The sequence below is a fragment of the Bombus impatiens genome, unplaced genomic scaffold (assembly GCF_000188095.3).
Source record: "Bombus impatiens unplaced genomic scaffold, BIMP_2.2 scf_0487, whole genome shotgun sequence".
Lineage (NCBI taxonomy): Eukaryota > Metazoa > Arthropoda > Insecta > Hymenoptera > Apidae > Bombus > Bombus impatiens.
The window spans coordinates 2,291,379-2,311,176 of NT_176906.1; the positions used below are offsets into that span (position 1 = coordinate 2,291,379).

General features: G+C 34.5%; 2 protein-coding genes across 7 annotated transcripts; both read right to left on the reverse strand.

Annotated features, from left to right (window-relative positions):
- Positions 1-576: 576 nt before the first annotated feature.
- Positions 577-7,152, reverse strand: LOC100750081 (organic cation transporter protein-like). Of its 3 annotated transcripts, XM_033321720.1 has the most exons (9): positions 4,821-7,152; positions 4,510-4,690; positions 3,922-4,161; positions 3,012-3,270; positions 2,613-2,781; positions 2,104-2,390; positions 1,498-1,781; positions 763-1,013; positions 577-663 (listed from the first exon to the last, which is right to left on the reverse strand). In XM_033321720.1, exons 2-9 carry the CDS (start codon positions 4,681-4,683, stop codon positions 600-602), a joined length of 1,728 nt encoding a protein of 575 aa, XP_033177611.1. In that variant the 5' UTR covers positions 4,684-4,690; positions 4,821-7,152; the 3' UTR covers positions 577-599. The 3 variants fall into 3 exon arrangements, with proteins under 3 accessions (XP_033177611.1, XP_033177609.1, XP_033177610.1); XM_033321718.1 differs by lacking the exon at positions 4,821-7,152 and having other exon boundaries at positions 4,510-4,791; XM_033321719.1 differs by lacking the exon at positions 4,821-7,152 and having other exon boundaries at positions 577-1,013; positions 4,510-4,791.
- A 212-nt stretch (positions 7,153-7,364) lies between these two features.
- Positions 7,365-12,014, reverse strand: LOC100749841 (vitamin K-dependent gamma-carboxylase). 4 transcript variants are annotated; one of them, XM_024368858.2, is made up of 11 exons: positions 11,768-12,013; positions 11,566-11,667; positions 11,185-11,420; positions 10,735-11,056; positions 10,302-10,484; positions 10,017-10,180; positions 9,547-9,932; positions 9,257-9,457; positions 8,854-9,092; positions 8,414-8,725; positions 7,365-8,193 (listed from the first exon to the last, which is right to left on the reverse strand). In XM_024368858.2, exons 3-11 carry the CDS (start codon positions 11,408-11,410, stop codon positions 8,034-8,036), a joined length of 2,193 nt encoding a protein of 730 aa, XP_024224626.1. In that variant the 5' UTR covers positions 11,411-11,420; positions 11,566-11,667; positions 11,768-12,013; the 3' UTR covers positions 7,365-8,033. The 4 variants fall into 4 exon arrangements, with proteins under 4 accessions (XP_024224626.1, XP_024224625.1, XP_024224627.1 ...); XM_024368857.2 differs by having other exon boundaries at positions 11,566-11,689; XM_024368859.2 differs by lacking the exon at positions 11,566-11,667 and having other exon boundaries at positions 11,185-11,435; positions 11,768-12,014.
- Between the last annotated feature and the right edge of the window lie 7,784 nt (positions 12,015-19,798).

Here is a 19,798-nt window from a genome sequence, read left to right on the forward strand (position 1 = left end):
AAATTCTTGTATAAAGGCAGTTTAAAACGCAGTCAGAAGTACAATGGCTTACGAAAGTATTTGGATCCTTACATAAAATGTTCTGCAGTTTTATTAGCGCTATAATGAAACACATCATAATTATATTCGTAAAATTTGAAATCAATCTGAAAATGCACATAGAAGTTATAAGATATTTATTACCAACATATACATATTCAGTAAGAAATTAGTATACGTATAAAAATAAATGTTCATCTTGTCCCACTGAATATTGATTCTTATTAGTACAATAAATACTTGACTGTCTAAATATTTTTGTAATCTGTGCGAACTATACGTTTATATTCGGTATCATGCAGCAGTAACGTGTGTGTACATTTTCAGATTTATTTCAAGCTTTACTAGCACCATCATGATGCTCGAGTTTCATTACAGAGCTAACGAAATTTCAAAATTTTTCATACAACTCACAAATATATTCATAAAATGTATCTACATGAGTTCGAATATTTTCGTTAGCTATTGCAATATGTGAGGACACATTGTTTAGAAACGAGACTATCGTCACATCAACTCTTGAATGTAGGAATTTGATATACTGGTATACAATACTTTTATTAAAACACAGTTACACTTTTGTTAGAAATACAGATTGATCTTGTTTCATTTGAAGAGTGAGTCCTGTGAATAAAAACGGGATCTTGTGAATGAATCAGAATAAACCAATGTAGCAGAAAATATACCGGTCCTGACCCCATTACTGTTGTATTTCATACACACTTGCAAGCGTTATAAAACGACACGTTCTCTCGTTCTTCCGTAATTTCCTCGTCGACGGTGTTCGCTAACGGCCTGCCCCGAGTTTCCGGCAAAATCGAACATAGTATACTTGCTATTAAAGCTAAGCCGCCGCAAAGAGTCGTTGGTCCCCACCATACAACAACTCCTAATAAATCAGCGACATAAGGCGCGGCTATACTTCCGACATGCGACATCGCAGAATTCGTACCAACCGCGGAGTTTCTGCAGACCTGTTTCGAAGCAAAATAATTTAGAGCTATCATTAATGTCGTCATTTCAAACTTTACCAATATGATAATCATGATAGTCTAGTCTTGGTAACAGTGCTAATGAAATTTCAGGTGTTCCAAAAACACACATAATACATATATTTATTGAACTTGTCTAGAAATATCCAAAAGGTAGATTAAATAGTAAAAATTACGAAAATGTCTATCATAATATTTAGCGAGTAATTTTTATTGAAATAGTTGGATATAGTTAAAAGTATATTTGATGCAGTTTATTTATTAACGCTAGAACTATTGGCGACCAAAATATAGAACTCGCGTGAATGAAATTATAGAATAATCAAGCTTTTATCTACATACTTAAAAATACAAAATATCATTTAGATCCCGTAAAATGGAAATTTGTAAAGTGTTTTTGGAAAAATTATAGAATTGCTCATTTTATTGTAGATTGCTTTTATTTATGCTTACTATTTATGCTTACCGTGGGGAAAAGTTCCGAGCTATATAGAATAACGATGCCATAAGCAGCTGACGCGCTGAATCTACCAATTAAGGATACGGTCATAATTACATCGCTTTCAGTAGTTGGAATTGCGAGAATACAGAGTAGACATAACGTAGCTATGACATATAAAGTTGTGCTTCCTGGACGTCGTCCCATAATCATTAGAATCGGTGTCGGTATCAAATAAGCTGGTATTTCGGTTAGACCCATTACCAACACGTAAATGTACCGATTTGTTGAGAAATTGTTCACATTTAACGCTGAAAGAATTGATAAAATATATTTTAAGCTTTAAGCTTTAGAACAGTTTACACGAATTCTATTTATTTGAACAAAATTTTTACTAAATGAACTCTTGTTGATTAAATCTATTTTTTTTATGTGAACTGCTATTATATATACAAAGAAATTCTAAGTAGTGGAGAGAATCACTACACTCTCATTATACATATAAAATTCAATTATATAAACTATCTCTCCTTCGATAAGTTACTATAAACAGAGTTCTACTATAAAAGTATAATTCTGTTAGATATTATAGTAGTAAGCGGAAACAGGAATAAATTTCGATCATTCGATTACCTAACGCGTAATAAGTCAGAGAAGCTGTCATCCAAGTAAAATTCGTGATAAGAATCCTCTTTCGTAATTCACTATTGCTAAGAAGCACCCAAAATCCTTTGATACTTTTATGCAATTCCTCTTTGGACTCCTTCGATTCTTGTTTTAACTCTTGTATTCGTATGGTTGGTGTCAATGACGTGCTCATTTCTGCATCAGGACTTCCTTTAGATGCTCTATCGATTAAACTCTTCGCCTCCTGTCGACGATTGTGAGCTATCAGCCATCGTGGAGATTCTGGCATAAGCCTGCAACAGTTGCAAACTACAGTTGTTCTACATATCTGCTCATTAAAATGATTTATCATAATAAGTTCCTTGAATTCTTCTAAAGATACAAACAGTATTTCTCTGAACTCAGTTTTTAATTCTATAATTCAAACAAGATTATGTCGTGAAGCAATTTCGGATAACAAACTGCTTGATCTCAGTCTCTTTGAGAAAATTCACATTACACAAAAGCAAACTTACCACAAATGTATTAGCAAAAGCAAAGCCGGTAAAGATATTGCTAATTGAATATATCTCCATTCGTGTAGCAAATAAGCTACACCTGGCACAATTACTATCCCTGTGGCATAGCCGACGTTGTAAGCAATTCCCATCCATTGTCTGTGTTTTTCATTCGCTACCTCTGTGACTGTATAACAAATAGGCTAATATATAATAATGATTAACGACCCAATAAATCAACTAATAAATATCAACCTTTAATTCATTAGTAATATTTAATTTTAATATTAATTTTGATAGCTATTGCAGCTTCCAAGGACAGAAATTTCTATAAATACAAATTGATTTAAAATCACATCGATATCACATTACTATGTGTTTCATAGTTATAATATTATCAATTTATAGATTACTCACGTGTCGTGAAAGACGAATACTGTATGGCTGCATGACTAGCACCGTTAACTACTCTCGAGATTATAAAACCCCAATACCACGGCACGATCGCACCAGCTGGACCAGAGGTGATTAACATTATTATTCCAATAACGTAACAGATTTTTCGCCCATATTTATCTGCGATGACTCCGAACAAAGCGCTACCCAATAATTTTCCAAGGGACAAAGCCATGTGCGTGCTCGAACGAGCCGCGGTTTTGTCGCACACCAAATCCCACTAAAATTAATAATAAAGTCGATTATTCATAATTTCCCATTATAGTCAAGTCACTGGTTATCCTATCTACATAAAAGTTCTTACTGGAATGCAACATACTCTTTTATAAAATAAGATCTTTTGAAATACTGTCTGAGAAAAATAATTATAAAAAAAAGTATAAAAAACGTATAAAAAAATCCAGTTCTTTCAGTTTTGCCTACAAAAACTCCAGTTTTCCAATTTTGCCTATAAAAAATTCCAGGATACGTCAAAAAATTCAAAAAATTTGGAAATAAGACTTCGAAAATTTGTTTTTCGGCGAAGCAAGCTTCTTCATCCATTTTTCTCGCAAGTAAGTATATTATAATCATAAGTTTTATTTTTAAATATAATTGATTACAATTTCAATATTATTGAAGGATATTGTGTGTTATGAATGAAATATATATTCATTCAAGAAAATCGTTATTCCTTTAAGAATTTTAACGTGCTCCGAATTTTTGAGCGGAAGTGAATCGATACTAACAGATGTCGCCGTGAGTATTGGACACGATGGAAACGACTTTCTGGCAAGGATAAGGAAACTTTAAGGAAATTGGATTTTAAGTAACTTCGGATAATAGTGTTACGACTTACGGCTATATCTAATTAGTGAAATGTGATACTAACATCTTGCACGAGAGAAGTTCCATCGATATCATTTGCGAAACTCCTTACTTCACAGGAAATCGACTTAGGTAGAGGATTCGACATTTTATATTCTAACGCTTTCTCGAATCCAATATACGCAAAGTCTTCATAATTATAATCGTACATAGTACATGAAGTGGTCGATGAGATGTTTCTTATTTCTTCGTCCGTCCAATTCGCGGCAGTCAAACTTGGTATTGCACACCAATGTGTGGGAGTCTGTGAAACATAATTCTTATTCATCTAATCATATATGTATATTTTTATATAGAATCCTATCACTTTTTTATTCCAGGACTATGATCGCTATATAATATTTTTTTTATTAATATGGTACAGTGGCTACAAGAAGTATTGGCATGTCATTATATTTATTATAATATTTAAATACTAATTGATTAAGTTTGATTACTTGTTAATTGTTACCGTACCACTTTTAGTATTTGGTACTTTGATATGATTACTAAAATTTGAAACGTATATAGAACTTGATAAAAAGACTTTTCGTTGGAAAATAATGATATGTGCGAATAGTTTTTGTAGTTACTAAGTGTAAGTTAAGTTTACTTCGGCAATAAAGATATAAGACATGGAGTGCATCCCATTGAATATCGTCGGTGTCAGTGTAAAAATAAATATTATCCATAAAAAGCTGGACCCATATCCGAGTTTATCAAGCGCTTCGAGCAGCGGATCCGTGTCTTTCATTCTTCCTCTATCATTACCTCCATTGGCGGGCATGTTTTCTCTAGAAATCATACGAAGGTAAATAATTTCATACTTTTGGAAAACAGGCATTGACAAATTGGTTATGATTATAATCAATGTGTTTTTGTACGCAACATTTATAAAATACGATTTTGAAAAAAGTTACAAACCATCATTTAATTTTCTAATCAAATCTATAAGAAAATATGAAGAAGAAATTATTAACGATTATATTCGCTGCAACATCGATCACACCATAAATACAATCAATAGTCGCTCATTTTTTAATCATAAAATTAACTAGCTGCCACTCATAGTTCTATATTGTATCTCATTATTCTCTCATTTTTCACAAACTTTTGTCAATATGTAGTACTTTTTTGATGACACTGTCACATTGCAAGTATTTTCATCGTATTTTTATTCTGATAAGCATACTATATTACTTCAAATAACAACAATTCGATCGCGTAAGTTTAAATGGATCACACTATCCGCTTGTTGATTTACGCTCACCAATTTCGCAATTGGTTAATTACCAATACAATTTCGGACAAATTTTTCAACGTTTCTTGGATCGAAGGTCTCCGTACGATCGTATACCAGCGACTGACAATTGACAGCTGTTTCCTCCGCCACGTATCGAGATAAGCAAGTTTCTAAACAGGTATAGGTATAGCGACATTATGTATGTCGATACCGATGTCCATTTTGTGATAATGATAATCTCAGCTGATTTACTTACATGTGTAAGTGTCTTCGTATTCTAAATAGTATATTGTTATGCTATAAGTTTATAATTCTTTCGACAATTTTGTATTATTTAGCATTATTTCCTGTTCCTTTATCAAAAACGTTTTCAGACTTCTTCATAACAGATTTCTTAATTTTAGTTTTTTTTTTTTTGTTATAGAGTTCTATTTTATCGAAGTTGAATATTAACTGTACAGATTTTTGGATTTAGTAGAACTTAAAATTTATTTGCAACTCGTTCAACACTTATCTAGAATTTTTATATGAAAGGGAACACATCAGTACTTAATTACCGATCTCCACCGATGTTACTTCTATCTGCATATTTGTTTTTAAACGATATGTGTCTGCAAGTAAATGGTTTTTGAGTGTTCATAAAATTAAGATTTACAATTGAGAAATTAGGAATTTATCTGAAAATCTATACTGCAAAATAAATTACATTGACAAATGTATTAAAAGAGTTGTGAATGCAAAAATACACTTTTCCATCGAGCTCTTCGATTAAAAAATTATTATTACAACAAAGGTTGTAATAAAACGACACAATGTTGAAAATATTTTTGTAAAAGAAACAGGTGACAGCATATTCTACATTGTACAACGACAATAATGTCATTATTTGTCGGCTACGGGGCAATACGAAACGGTTGGTACATCACTGGAATAATTATCAGATCCATCGAATGCATTTACTTACAACTTATCAGACGAGAAAGCTTATTAGAATGTTACGAGATATTTACGCGTTTAACGTAGGCGTATATACGGTTTACAAGCATTATGTCGCGAAGAGAAAAGAGATGATTTGATTGCGTACATTTTGTGGCAGCGAAAACACACGAACGAATTGTTTTAATTCACGTTGCTATCTGTTATCTTGTTGAGAATCGGTTGAGCAATACTGGCACTCGCTGTAAAACGTTTTGGCTGCCGAAGTTCTTGGCACCGATTGAGAGGAAAATAGTTCTGTAGACTTCTTGAATGTAAAAAAAAAAAGAAAAAAACGAAACATTCGCCGATTGTTCCGATTTTAGAAGCCGTTTTTCTTTTAAAATTCAATCTTCGCTTATCATTATATATAAATTAGAGCGGCTGACGAAAATATTTAAACTCTTATCATAGGGAACTTTTGTACCAATATTGTACGTATTATATAAAACATTTTGAAATTTCATTAACACTGTAATTAGACACGATTATCGTTATTACATTGGTCAAACTTGGAATCCATTTGAAAATGTATATAGAAATTACGAGATATGTACTGTCAAAATATGTCAAGTAAAAAATCAGTATACAGCACGTACAATATACAGCTTGAACGTGCATTAAGTATCTTAAGACTTATTAATACAATTCATAATTGACTGTTCAAATAGTATTATGATGTCATATAGACATATACTTGTTTTAAGCATCTTGTAGCATCCATCTACATTTCCACATTCGTTTCAAACTTTACCAATACGATTATGACAGTCTCGTTACAGTGCTAACAACATTTTTAAGTGTTTCGTATAACAGACATAATATATTCTCAAAATGTTTCTAAATGTTTTGTGAGCCCCTAAATATCCAACTACACATCAAGTATTTTTCTTATTATTAAATATTATTAATAAATATTATTACATTTCTCTTTCATTTAAGATCTTAAATCAACGAAATCGTGTTTTCTCGAATTTCGTCGATTTTCACAACGATCACCGAATCGACGAATAATCGAAGCAGGTTATCGACCATTTATTTCCATCATTTAGTCATAGCTATTTGATCGCACATATTTAATCGCTTTCATACTTTTGCGCTCGCGAAGTTCAACGTCCTTGAGATTAATTTCGCGTCGCGGTTTTTCAGTGGCGTTTTCCGCATAGACCGAGACAGGAAAGATTCGACTTGAGCGTATTATTAGAAGCACGATGAATTGTTTTTACAGGGGCATAGACGAGTTGACATAGTTACGATTACGACGTCTTCTACTTCGTCGATTATCTTTTTATTAGGAACTAATAATAGACGCTCTTAGCTCTAAAACTCGCCACGGTGGCAATTATTCGCCGTTAACTTCCAAACAAAAGCGGAAAAGTTAATCCGAAAAAATACGAAAATACGGTTTCAATCACGATCATCTTCCCCCGTGCACTTTTGATTCTTCCATTATTTATATATTACATACAGTCGCAGAGACAGAAATAAATGGACGGGTAGACTGGGAGTAAATGCCAATGAAGCTTAATTATTATATGCTTGAATTTTATTTATTTTATATCCTTACAGGACACATAGGTTATTTAGTAGATAATTGAAAATAATAATAACATTCTGATGTAAACAAGTTGCATTTAACGAAACTTCATTGATACATGTCTCCACTTGTCCACTTATTTTTATAATAACTGATAGTCAATAATAAATTCTCTTTGGACATTTATATCTACTTTATCTCCTGAATTGAAATAACGCTATCTACTGAGAATCGATATCACAATTTTATCTCAAGTCAAGTAAAACAATAAACTGTTCATCAGTCTTGGTCTATTTCTAAAAATTAGCCGCTTAGAAATGAAAATCAACATTCGATTAATTTCGTACTGTATTCAGACGACTTTGAATTGCAAATATTTATATTATTCATTGACTTGTACTCGTCGCACCATGGGAACGTTGTACACTAAATGGAAAAATGAGTTTGCTATATGATACAATGCTCTTATCCAGGCATCGACTTTGTATCTAATTTCTCTCGCGATTGGGAAGCCTTCTCTTGGTTCTTCGAGCTCCATTATACTGCAAAGAAACAAATTTTAGTTAAATTTATTCTGTTAATTTGCACATGCTTCATACCTGCTATATTCCATTCAAATATACCATAACTTATAACATCATCAATTGACTAGATTCAAAGATGACACAGATATTCGACATAAGTTATTATCGTGGGTGTAATCAGCAATTAAATAACTATGTCTACAAAGTATTTACAAAGATTCACAAAATTATTACGTACCCATCCGTTTCTGGTTCCTCTTTATTTCGATTAGTACAGGTGTACATGTAGCAAGCTGGATAAGCGCTCGTTGTCGTTACTTTATGAAATTGGCCTGTTTGTATTTGAATCGATGATCCTTTCGAGACCACGATATATCTCTGTTCCTCATCGCTATATGTTATTTCACCTTCGAGGACAGTCAGTGTGACGTTGGTGAAGTTCTTAGAGATATAATTGTCTAGATACATGCCTGGGAAATCAGCGACGAAAAGAACATCGGTATCGTTGGACCAAGTGTAAACGTGTTGCTGAATTTCTTCCAACTTGTATCTGAATAGAAAATAAAGCAATAAATATCATAATTTTGTTATTTATATGAAAATATTCGTTCGTTGAAAACGCTATTTACTAGGGTAGTTTAATTCATAAATCATTAGATAAGTAAATTATGTTTATACCTGTACGAACTATATTGCGAAAGAAGGGGCATTAAGAAAGAAACAGGCTGAAACGGGTGCCAATCTACTGTTAGCATATCAACATTTGGATCAAACATCCTCTGTTGGAATCTTCCGTTTAGCGAACACCACACGTCGATGTAGATGCTTAAATTCGATGACAGTCGCGACCATTTCGGTTTTCTGTCGCGTTGGAAGTCACTCTCGAAAAGCTGATCTTCTTGTTTAATTAAATTATCCTATAAATATTATATTACTCTCTACAGCATAAATTGCATGTGAAACTTACTGATCGTATGCGTCGTTATAGATGTGAATCTCTCTTTTCTTATTTATTAAGAATTCACATTCTCAAACATTACATAATTCGATGATACGGGTGTATCGATAAGATAACACTTACTCTTAAACAGGAAGCGTATTGTATGACCATATCGCCGTGTTTCTCCCATCGATTGGTTTGCACCCATGCTTTAGGATCCAAATAACGATCCTCGTTACTGACGTTATCGTGAATCTTAATTACGACTAGCACAGTATCCCAAACGTGTACCATCATGTCCCAAGAATATCCATACATTCCTGGTACCCAGTTATTGTAACCCTAATAATAATGAAAAAAGGAAAGAATTATTGAATATCAAAAAATTGATGTAAACGGTTCGTGTAATCAGGAACATATTATTAGTGTACCTTCGTGATAAAATGAGAGTATGGTAAGAAAAACTGCAAGAATACATGGAATAGTAATAGAGAAACTACGAACTTTTGCTTCTTCGTCACTCTAGTCGATTTGCTGCTGATTCCTTTGATATGTTTACGAGTAATTGTAGAGCTTATCGAGTTTGTACCTTCTTGGTTTCCATCATCGATCGATGATCCGTTGCCAGTTTCATCATTTATTTCATCGTACGATTCTTTTATTCGCTCCATCGCAATTTTCTTATAGTTTCTTATCTGTTGACTTTTCTTAGAAAATGAACGAGCATAATTACGTTTGATGAAAGTTCCGAGCCTTCGAGGCCAATTTGGATTGCAAAACAGAGGCATCGTTGCAAGACACACTAATGGAAACATTCCTGAGAATAAACACTGAAATTAATAATGCACATAGAATTTCGTTTGCCTTGGGATATTATTATTACCGAAACGAAATTACTCACCGATGCTGAATAATCGAGAGTTCATTAAGTGGAAGGCTGTACAAAAGATCATTGCAGGAATTCGAGTTTTATCGAACAGCATCCAAAATCCAACCGTGAGGTCAAAGATAAATCCAAACCAGTGAACTATGAAAAAATCAGTTTGCTTGGTGGTCAAAAATAATCTGAAATGGTGCAATACTATTTTATCGACTGGTAAAATTCTATCGGCTGTCTACCTCTGATAAGAGTATAGTTTTCATGTATTTTCGAACTTAGATACGTTCGGTTCTTAATTATACCTACTTGAACGGACTGAAGACCCAATGCTGCGATAAATTCGTCATGGCGTAACCCGATAGCCATTCTGCGCCAGATTTTTTCAATCCAGCTAAGAAATATAGTGCAAAAAATTGAAATTTTAGAATGAAATAGTTCCATAATGGTGCAGTTTTTTCGGTAACTTTCATTTTAGTAGCATCCAATGCACTGTAAGAGAACACTTCGACAATTTCTAGCATTAAATAATTAGTAGACATAGAACTGCCCAAGTTGTACAGATTTATAAATTAAATATTTTATAAAGAAAATCAGGAAAAATTGCAGAGAAAACGAGAAGAAAAATTTTCATTTATTGTTTAGGCAATCAAATTGATATTTTTTAGTATTAAATTAATATCTGCAATGATTCTGACTCATATCAGTCAATTTTCTCATTCAGATTTTCTTTCAAACTCACAAGTACTTGTTAGCCTCCGTACCCCAGAAGAGAATAGCAACGATCCCATAAAGATACGTGTGATTGTTCCAGTAGCTTTTATCCAAGAGGAAGATGTACCAATATGGAATCACGAAACAGGCACAAGCTATTTTGAACCGCGAACCCAGCATAATTCCAAAAGCACCAATCCACATTATCGCATAAATTAATATCATCCATGGCAGTGAGGGAGCTTTCATTCCGTGAATTAATGGGAAATGACACTCCATAGGATCTCCCCATTTTATGTCTATATCTGCTAATCCACGTTCTTCTACCACGTCCAATACCATGCATAGTCCTAGACAATGTTATTTAAGTAAACATAAAATTAAGTATAAATTTGTATTACCTCTTATGTTTTATGTTAACAAATAGATTGCCCATCTATTTTTTTTAACCATTATATTGTATCTTAAAATAACTAACCAAACAGTGCTCTGACAACTCCTAAACTAGCTGGATCAGTTGGTCGATACAAAAGCGCTGTGAATTTTTCAAAAGACGAAAGATCGTTCAATTTGAATCCACATAGTCTTTCGAACTTATCTTCAATCGTACGTGCTGAGAGTTTCTGTTTACCATCTTTCTTACATTCACTTTCAGTTTCTGAACAGGGTAGGGAAGTTGCTAATTGTCTGCTTTTCCTCCACATAACTATTGAACTGAAAGTAAAAATACTAAGCTTTACATCACAAAAGCTTTACATGAGCTTTACATAACACAAACATATTCTTTAAACAACAAAGTTACTTCTTTTCAACCACTCTTTTTGACATTATCACCTACAATACGAGAACATGAACGTACCAATCAATCGATAAAAAATATTAAAGGATTGATCCGCAAAATTCCATCGAGGCGAGTCGAAACGCAATGAAGTTTGCTGAACTTTAACTTCAAACTTTGAATCTGAACAGAAAAGAGACTGAAACTGATAAGAGATCGAATGAAAGCAAATATATCGCGAACTGATGCGAAAAGTAAAGCGAAAGTATTCGATTTGACTTACCGAGGAGCAGCGTGTTTAAGCCAGAGTAGATGAAACCGGTCCGATGACGATGTATCGAAGGTTGCTGGACTTCTGCGCGTCGCAGCTGCAGGACTAGTCACTGAAGAAGAAATTCCGGAGGCTGAGAGAGAGCAGGAGCACCGTCGCCAGGCAACGTGCTCGATTATTGACCCGCGCCCGCGCAATAATAATATATATTATCGGGCATTCTTGTGCATTGTGCTCAGGTTTATCGATGCACACTGTCGGTCGATATTTAAAAAATGCATCGTCATCTGCGTCAACGCTTAGCAATCTCGAAAGAAAACGAAATTTGCTTCAGTATATTTTGTAAAGTGGATGGATACCTATGTAAAGTGTCGATTGTTTGCTTCGACGATTTTACTGGACTAAATTTATCGATTTTTTCACTATGTTTACGCGATGAAGAAAATTAAAAATTTTATATAACGGACGAGTTCCGTAATCGGCATAAGTTTCAGATATTGGGAAGTTTAATGTGGAAGATACTAGAGTGCTCCGAATTAATTTATGGAGTTTTCTCAGGTTTATACGATTGAGCAAAGTTATGGTATTTTCTAAAATTCTGTGAAACGTAAAGAAAGTTTGTGAAAGCCAGGAGAATGTTTCATAGCAATTGGAACGTTGGTTAACTGGTTGAATTGTACGTTGCGCCGTTATACTCGTTTAAAAATAAATTATCGACATCCGCTTATCTCCGCCATTGTCAGTACACTATGTAATTATATAACAAGGTCTGACAAATTTACGTATCTTCTTATTGCGTGACTAGCGTTAGAGAGCAATAGTGTATTTTCTATTTTTTAATATTTAGTTTTATTATTGTGCTAGATATAAAGAAACAATTCTATCATAAATAATGTTTGCAAAGATAACTAACATTATCTTTCAGTATATATGTTTCAGTACATATGATGAAAGATACGATATATCTGGCTTATAAATAATAACCTATCTTAGTCATCGAATAAGATACAAGAGGGGTGCGAGAATATTAGATTCTCAAAGATAGACTATTATATCCAAAATCCTTACTTTTCATCAAGAAGGTCCTATGGGATCTCGCTAGGCTTTTACTATTAATCCGAATCGTTTCTACCACAACGCATCGCTTAACCCTTTCCTTTCATCAAATTGATGAATCAGTAACACATTTATTCATTCATTTCATCAATCTATCGAATTTAACTTGCATGAAAAATTGTCGTTGCATTTTAGAAATACTTCTTGTGTTCGAAATGGTTTTATAGTCTAAAAATAGATGCAGTTTCAAATCATGTACGTAGAGGAATAGTATAACGGTATACAATTCGTATTAGAGAACAACGATTACGCAGTTTTTGAATGAGGCAACGAAGTCTTTTTGGTCTCGCAGCTGGGGTGTTTCTAATGAATGGACGTAACTTCGCGTTCAAAATCCCCAACGGCCGTTTTAAAGCCGTAAAACAAAGGACTGATTTATTTCAGCACGCCCCTCAATCTGTCTCCGTGGACCACTTTTGATTAGTGCTGCCTCTTCAAAGTTCAAGGCTCCAAAACTACCATTTCATAATGGATCTCGGCCCCTCTTGTATTCCTCGATACGTCTTAGAGACAAAAACACCAAATGTAGTTATATACGTTTACAACACGTTCTAATACATCACAAATAAAAATTCAATATCAACTGGATACGAATTTAAAACGCTGTATCTAAAAAAGTTAAAAATATCTGAAGAGTCTTGATCTTTTACACACATACGAAATCACTAGTTTCGCTTTTCTTTTACTTTTTCTATCTTTTCTATCGAAGTAATTTTGTTGTCGTCACGGCTCACTTCAAACATTTATTTATACTTCTCAATAAAGTACTGTACGACTCAGGCAGAAAAATATTTTACATTCAAGTATGTGTAAGTGAAAAAAGGAATGCAAAGCTTTTTCGCCTGAGATTTTGATTTTTGGAAAGAATTGAGTTTGAAATGAACACTTCGACACATTGTCGATAGCCATATTGAACGTTCCCTTGAAATTTACGAATTTGTATTCTCGATTTTCCTCAGTAGATAACCAATTTGAAAAAACCTTTTCCCTTCATTTTCAATTTATTTATATACGTATAACGACCTCTTGCGCGGATATAAAACCTATAATAGGACATTCAATATTCATTAAATGTACTACCATAAAAAAGAACACTTCCTCTTCTTCGGTTCTCCATTGGAAAATGGAACGCGACGGGACACGTGAGCGAGGAAATTAACGCCGCTATTTGCTCACGGGAACCCATAAGAACCCCATCAACCCCCGCGTAATATTTGCCGAACTTATTTGTTCAGGAATATGAATCAGTCCACCTGGAAACGGCCAAAATGAGGGATGGAGAAAGAAGTCGAACGAAGAGGAGAAGAGGCGAAAGGAGATCCGCGATTGTCGTACGTATTTGCCCGGCTATTTATCACGGTTTATTATTTCCTATTGTCGATGGAGTCACGCATTGTTGGCGAACGAGGAGGGCCGCGGCGAATTTCTAAAACCGTGTCCGATCGAATTTGCATATATCGCCCGGGATGCGTGTCTGGCGTCCGATTACAGGCCCTATTAATTGCGGTTCCGCATTGTTCTCCCCGATAACGTACTCTGATATCGAGTTCTAGCCCTCGTTCGCTCCTCCTTCTTCTCCTTGACTTCATTTTTCCAGCTTGCTTTCGATTGTCGACTTAGTTAAGAATGACGCTTTTCATTTTGACGTGACGTTCATTTACGAAGAAATTAACGCTTTGAAATTCTGATCGTGATAGATTAACAAGTGTGAAAAGGTAAAATTCCTTTTTAGAGCTTTCAGTTTGCCTTTAGTTGTTGGACATTTAATGGTGCAATTTGTGATTTTTATTCGGCGTCGTTCTTTCCTGAAGAAATTCATAGGTTGTAATTTTGGTCGTGACAGATTTGAGAAGCGTGTGAATGAAGTTTCTTTTTTGAGTTGTTCAGCTTAGCCTTAGTGGTTAAATATTCGAGGGTGTAACTTTTGATTTTTATTGAACCACGTTCTTTTATGACGGAGTCAATATGCTGTGAAAGATTTTAGAGGTGAAAGGAATATTGTTCCTTCTTTGAGTTTTCATTCTTATCAAACAATGTTGCTGTTAATGATACTGATACTTGTCAAAAGTAATGTAGTTGTCATTTATGTAACAAACTGAAGGGAATGAAAGGTTTGTACGGTTCACTATAGTAGCCACGTTATTCTCAAAATCTCGATGAAAAGTGTAATCCTCACTGCATTAGATTGATGCATATTCATGTGAAGAGTAGAAGAATCAAAGGATATTGCGGACAACTCTTTACGCTTGAAGGGACAATAGCGTGGATGTAACGCGTATCCGATATTATGTAACTCATATTCATTGTGTTCAAGAGTTTCTTTATGCAACAAAAACATATTACGCAAGAAAGAATTATTCCAATAAATTCAATCACTTGTTTCCACCAATATCGTAATCACAGAAACTTTAAAGAAAATTGTCCCATGTTTAAAATTTCTTTTATCTAAATTTCGAGAACATATAATCTACATCTTATACATTTTTTTGAAATTGAAATTTCAAACTATGTACATTGGTGATCTAAGAGTGAACGTTTCCCCATAAAGAATTCCACTAGTAACGATCTTTGCGCAGCAAGTCTAAATAGCAAAAGGGGAGGAGGGATGGATGAAGTGGGCAAAAAAAATCCGGCATAAAATTAACAGTATACAGCTTGCAGAATGCAGTTTGTTGCTCACCGGCAATATTTCACGATGGCCTCTCCCGCGAAGAGAGAGAGAGGGTTCGTTCTTGAGGGGGGTGTTTAACAATGGAACCCTTTACCCAGCCCCTAGCGCCCAGCCAACATCCATACATCATCATTCATACTGAAAAAAAAACCTGGGGGCACCTATAGCAGCCTACAGTGGAGGGGCCTTCGAAATTTCAAAGTACCCAGTACGCATCAAGTACTTTCTAATGCTACGCTGGATTTTTCGTTTGCCTTGTTCAGGAAGCTTGAGTTGCACCTCTAATAGTAACAAGTTTCATACTTGTCCCTGTGAATGGTTTAATTTTGCAATAATACTGACTTAGATATTCATAAGGATACGTTAAAAAAATTTAGGATATTATATGAATGAACGAAACAAGTTTAAGGAAACTAAATAAAATTTATAGTTTTTTATTTCCATACATGTAATACTTTTAGTACACTACATGTTAAAATTGAAAAGAAACAAATAAATTGCAACTGGAAATAAAAAATAAATTTTTACTTCTTATGTCTCTACAACAAACCGTAACTTAACGAAACCAAAGAAGTGGAAAAGTAAACTAAAATGAACAATAGCGTCCAAACAAACCCATGAAGTTCTTGGGATCATTTGATTCCTAAAAACTGGCTGACACCCTTTAAAAATACTACCACGCCTAGGAACACCAAAAGGGGTTGCACCGGTAGTAAACAGTGACGTGCGAAACTGTCGCGCAGGATAAGGAAAAAAATGGAGAGCCAAAGAAAATCGTAAAACCATTTTGCTCTTTATGGACCACCCTTTGCCCCTATCGAGAAAATATTCGCCATCCTCCGGGAATAAAAAGTACCTAGGGAAACTTTATGAAATATATTTTCCAATCCGTTGTTTAATTTTGTGCTAGAAATTTAATAGTTAACACAATTAAAAATTAATGTCGTTTACTTGAGGAATTCCTCAATGATACTGAGTAACATTAAAAAATTTTCATTCGCTTTATGCAATAATAGAAAATTTTTAGTTATTTTAGGTATTTATATCAATGTATATTATATTATTATATTTATATTCGGTAAGTAAGGGTTTCTCGATTCTAAATTCTTATTTTCGGCTAACACTACACACTTTTCGATTCCTTTTGAGGAAATGTTTTGAACGAATGACAGTTAGCAATCGAAGATCCATTCTAGATCAAAACCCATCGATCAGTAACGATCATAGGACAGCGGAGCGCGAAAGAATCGAAAGACAGAATGAGAAGCATAATCCGCTTTTCGAAAAGTGGCAACCCCTTCAACGAACTGTGCATCGGTCGTGTCACAGCACGGGTGACTGATTGTAAAACCATGGAGTAACCCGCAAAGGGTTGCTGGGTCGGGGTAGGAGGGAGACGGACAGTTTAAAATTGAACCTCGTAATCGACGTGTAATCCTCTAAAGCCGTGACAGCCCGAAGATAATGGAGCACCGATCGTCGATGGGTGGCTAGTTTGTTTTCCATGGCGGTCGCTTCTTAAGCGTTTTCAATGTTCACGAAACCTGATGGGAATACTAAACACATTCGTTGGCCGATTTATTTATGGAGTAAATGTGAATCCGTTGTTTAGATTAATATTTATTTTATTACAAAATTTTAGTAATAAATTATTGTCGACATATGACACAATAAGTAGACATTTATATATTGTAGAATAAATGCTGCCACATAGATTAGAAGTATTAAGTAAAGTAGGATTCCATTGTGTAGATTATAATATGGATCGCAAACTTTAAAATTTATGGCATCCGAATTTAAAACATACAGTAAACGCTATGTAATTAATAAAAATCAGACCAGTCTTCCAGAAACAAACTCATTTCTTCTTGCAGCTGGTCAAAAAACGATTGTAAAAGAGTACACGCTTTTTTTAACCTTCCTAAAAAAACCAGACAATCCTGGAGCAAGTGTTTCGTGAACGAAGTTTGGTAAAAAAAAGCATTAAAAACGTTCCCCGTGAAAATCTTCTTTTTGTTACTTGTGTAGCTAGAAACTGCACGAGGATTAACCGTCTTTTTCTTTTTTAAGTTTGCTGTAAAATCTATGTGGGGTGCCGGATGGAATTAAAACCATTAGAAGCTCATTAGCATTTCTCGTTTCGATAGTTTATGATCTCGAAAGAGGGCAGACTGATACTCGCATCATCACATGCGAACGATTTTCATTTTTGCGAGGCGTTCATCCGGAAAGACGATTCTGGGGTGACAAAACGCAGGGGATACAGGTACCGGTGCGTATTCGACTGGGTGTCCATCATGCTGTCACTCGTGTGATTCATTTTCTAAGCCTTAAAACATGCCCAGAATTGAAGAGTTCGTTAAAATAAGGCGATAGCTGGAATATTTAAATTCTATTTATTGGAAGAGAAACAAAGCTAAAATTTTCAAAAGTGTAAAAGTTTATCGTTACGAAAGTATTATTTAACTATGAATTTATAGCACGTTTCGAAGGCCGACTTAATTTTGAATTGGTTTCCTGTAATTACGAAGGGGTGCTTACTTATTGCAGCAGCCTCTTTAATTTTCAAAAATACAATACTCGTCGAAAATAGATATCACGTATGTAAGTAGATTTCTATGGATTTAAGAAAGCACGGTTCGAAAATAGAACGAGGGGAAGAAAAGTCTATGCTTTATTTGATTAGAGTTTGACAGCCAATCGAGATTCCATAAAACTTTGATGTAGTTCGTTATAAGAATTATTTTCATTGATCTGTTACATTGGAAGAGCGTAGCTGATCGATCTGCGAATCACATACCAGTTTCTAGGGAATACCCTGCTGAGAGGTTCTTTTGTTCGAATAGTTGGCGAGGAACCATCCTCTCTTGTCCCTAGGGAATCTTCCAGTATTATATTCTACGTTTCCCTCCTAGGAACGATCATTATCTCTTTAGAAACCGAGCGATACGATGCGAGTCGAGTAATCTGAACGTTATCTCTTTTATTAATAGAAAAGGAATCAACTGAATCTTTCGTAAGATTAGAAAGAATGTTGCAGGATACTTGTAGCTTAAGCAAACTTTAATAAAGATTAAGTCTTTCTCTATCTGTTACGAGTTATTAAAAGCAGCTTTGTGTTCAATTTTATTTCTTTCTCGTTTAATCAAGAAATGAAAATCAATAAACAATCGAAATATGAGCTGTTCAGAAGCCACATTGATCAATACCATAAATTAGAAAGTACAAAACAGTGATGATGTTACGAACACCGTTTTTTTACATTTGTCTTAGATTGTTTATGTCATATTTTTACGATGTATTTCATAGCAGTAAGTCATTTGTTTCGTGAGAATTGAATATTAATCGTGTATTTACGTAATGACACTAAGAAATTGATAAAAAGTGGAGCTGATGAATTCGTCTTCCAAGAATCTCATACGTACATAGTTTGATTCTGTGTTGGAGAAGCTGAAAGATACAACAGTACTTTTAACGAGTTCCCCTAAAAATAATTTCACTCTGTCTGTTTATTTGTGTACACTGGCTCGACAGGCTTGCCACCCTCTACTTTTAACCGTACAATCGTTCCGATGTAACGTTCATAGAAGGTCAATGGCGCGTGCAGCCTTTTTTTTATCCTCGATATTATTTTACCACAAATGGCAACTGTACTACTTTTGTCCAGCCGCCGGGCCAAACCGGTCCACTTCGTTTTTAAGTGCCTAGTCCCGCTTAGTAGACATCTGCGATAATTTCTGTGTACGAACCGTTTCTAACATAGCCATACTATTTTTCATCCTTTTTCTTTTTTTTATCTCTTGCATCCCACAATCATTATTTATCTTTTAATAAGATCATTTATCTTACAAATTAACTGAACACATGACATACCTATCTTGGTTAGTTTATTATAGATTACTTCCCATAATCTCCTCAATTGAAAAAAACTAACTAAACTTCCTTTTTTTATAAATATCCTATTCTAAAAGTATCAAAGAATTGACCAACATAGACGAATACAACTCGAGGAATCGAAACAGTGGTCATGCAAAGTTAACAAATCCGTTGTCACGACAGCAATTCTGTCGATGTTCCATTAGATAAGAGAGACAATAGAGTGATAGTCAGAGTGCAAACATAATGGTAATGGCTCTCGGTAACCAGGAACTCGAACGGGAGATTAAAATCTGCCGTTGTACGCCGACTGTGTTTATGGTGGCCGCACACACAAGAGGTCTGGCGTTAACGTCAAAAGGCGTTATTCGCTTCAACTA

Coding starts and splice junctions, on each gene's coding strand:
- LOC100750081 (XM_033321718.1), bottom strand. CDS start 4,740: ATGCCTGTTTTCCAAAAGTATGAAATTATTTACCTTCGTATGATTTCT. Junction 4,162..4,509: donor CTTATATCTTTATTGCCGAA/GTAAACTTAACT, acceptor TATGTTTCACAG/ACTCCCACACATTGGTGTGC. Junction 1,782..2,103: donor TCTGACTTATTACGCGTTAG/GTAATCGAATGA, acceptor CAATTCTTTCAG/CGTTAAATGTGAACAATTTC.
- LOC100749841 (XM_024368859.2), bottom strand. CDS start 11,410: ATGTGGAGGAAAAGCAGACAATTAGCAACTTCCCTACCCTGTTCAGAA. Junction 10,485..10,734: donor ACGGAGGCTAACAAGTACTT/GTGAGTTTGAAA, acceptor GTTCTCTTACAG/TGCATTGGATGCTACTAAAA. Junction 9,458..9,546: donor ACTCTCATTTTATCACGAAG/GTACACTAATAA, acceptor CATTATTATTAG/GGTTACAATAACTGGGTACC.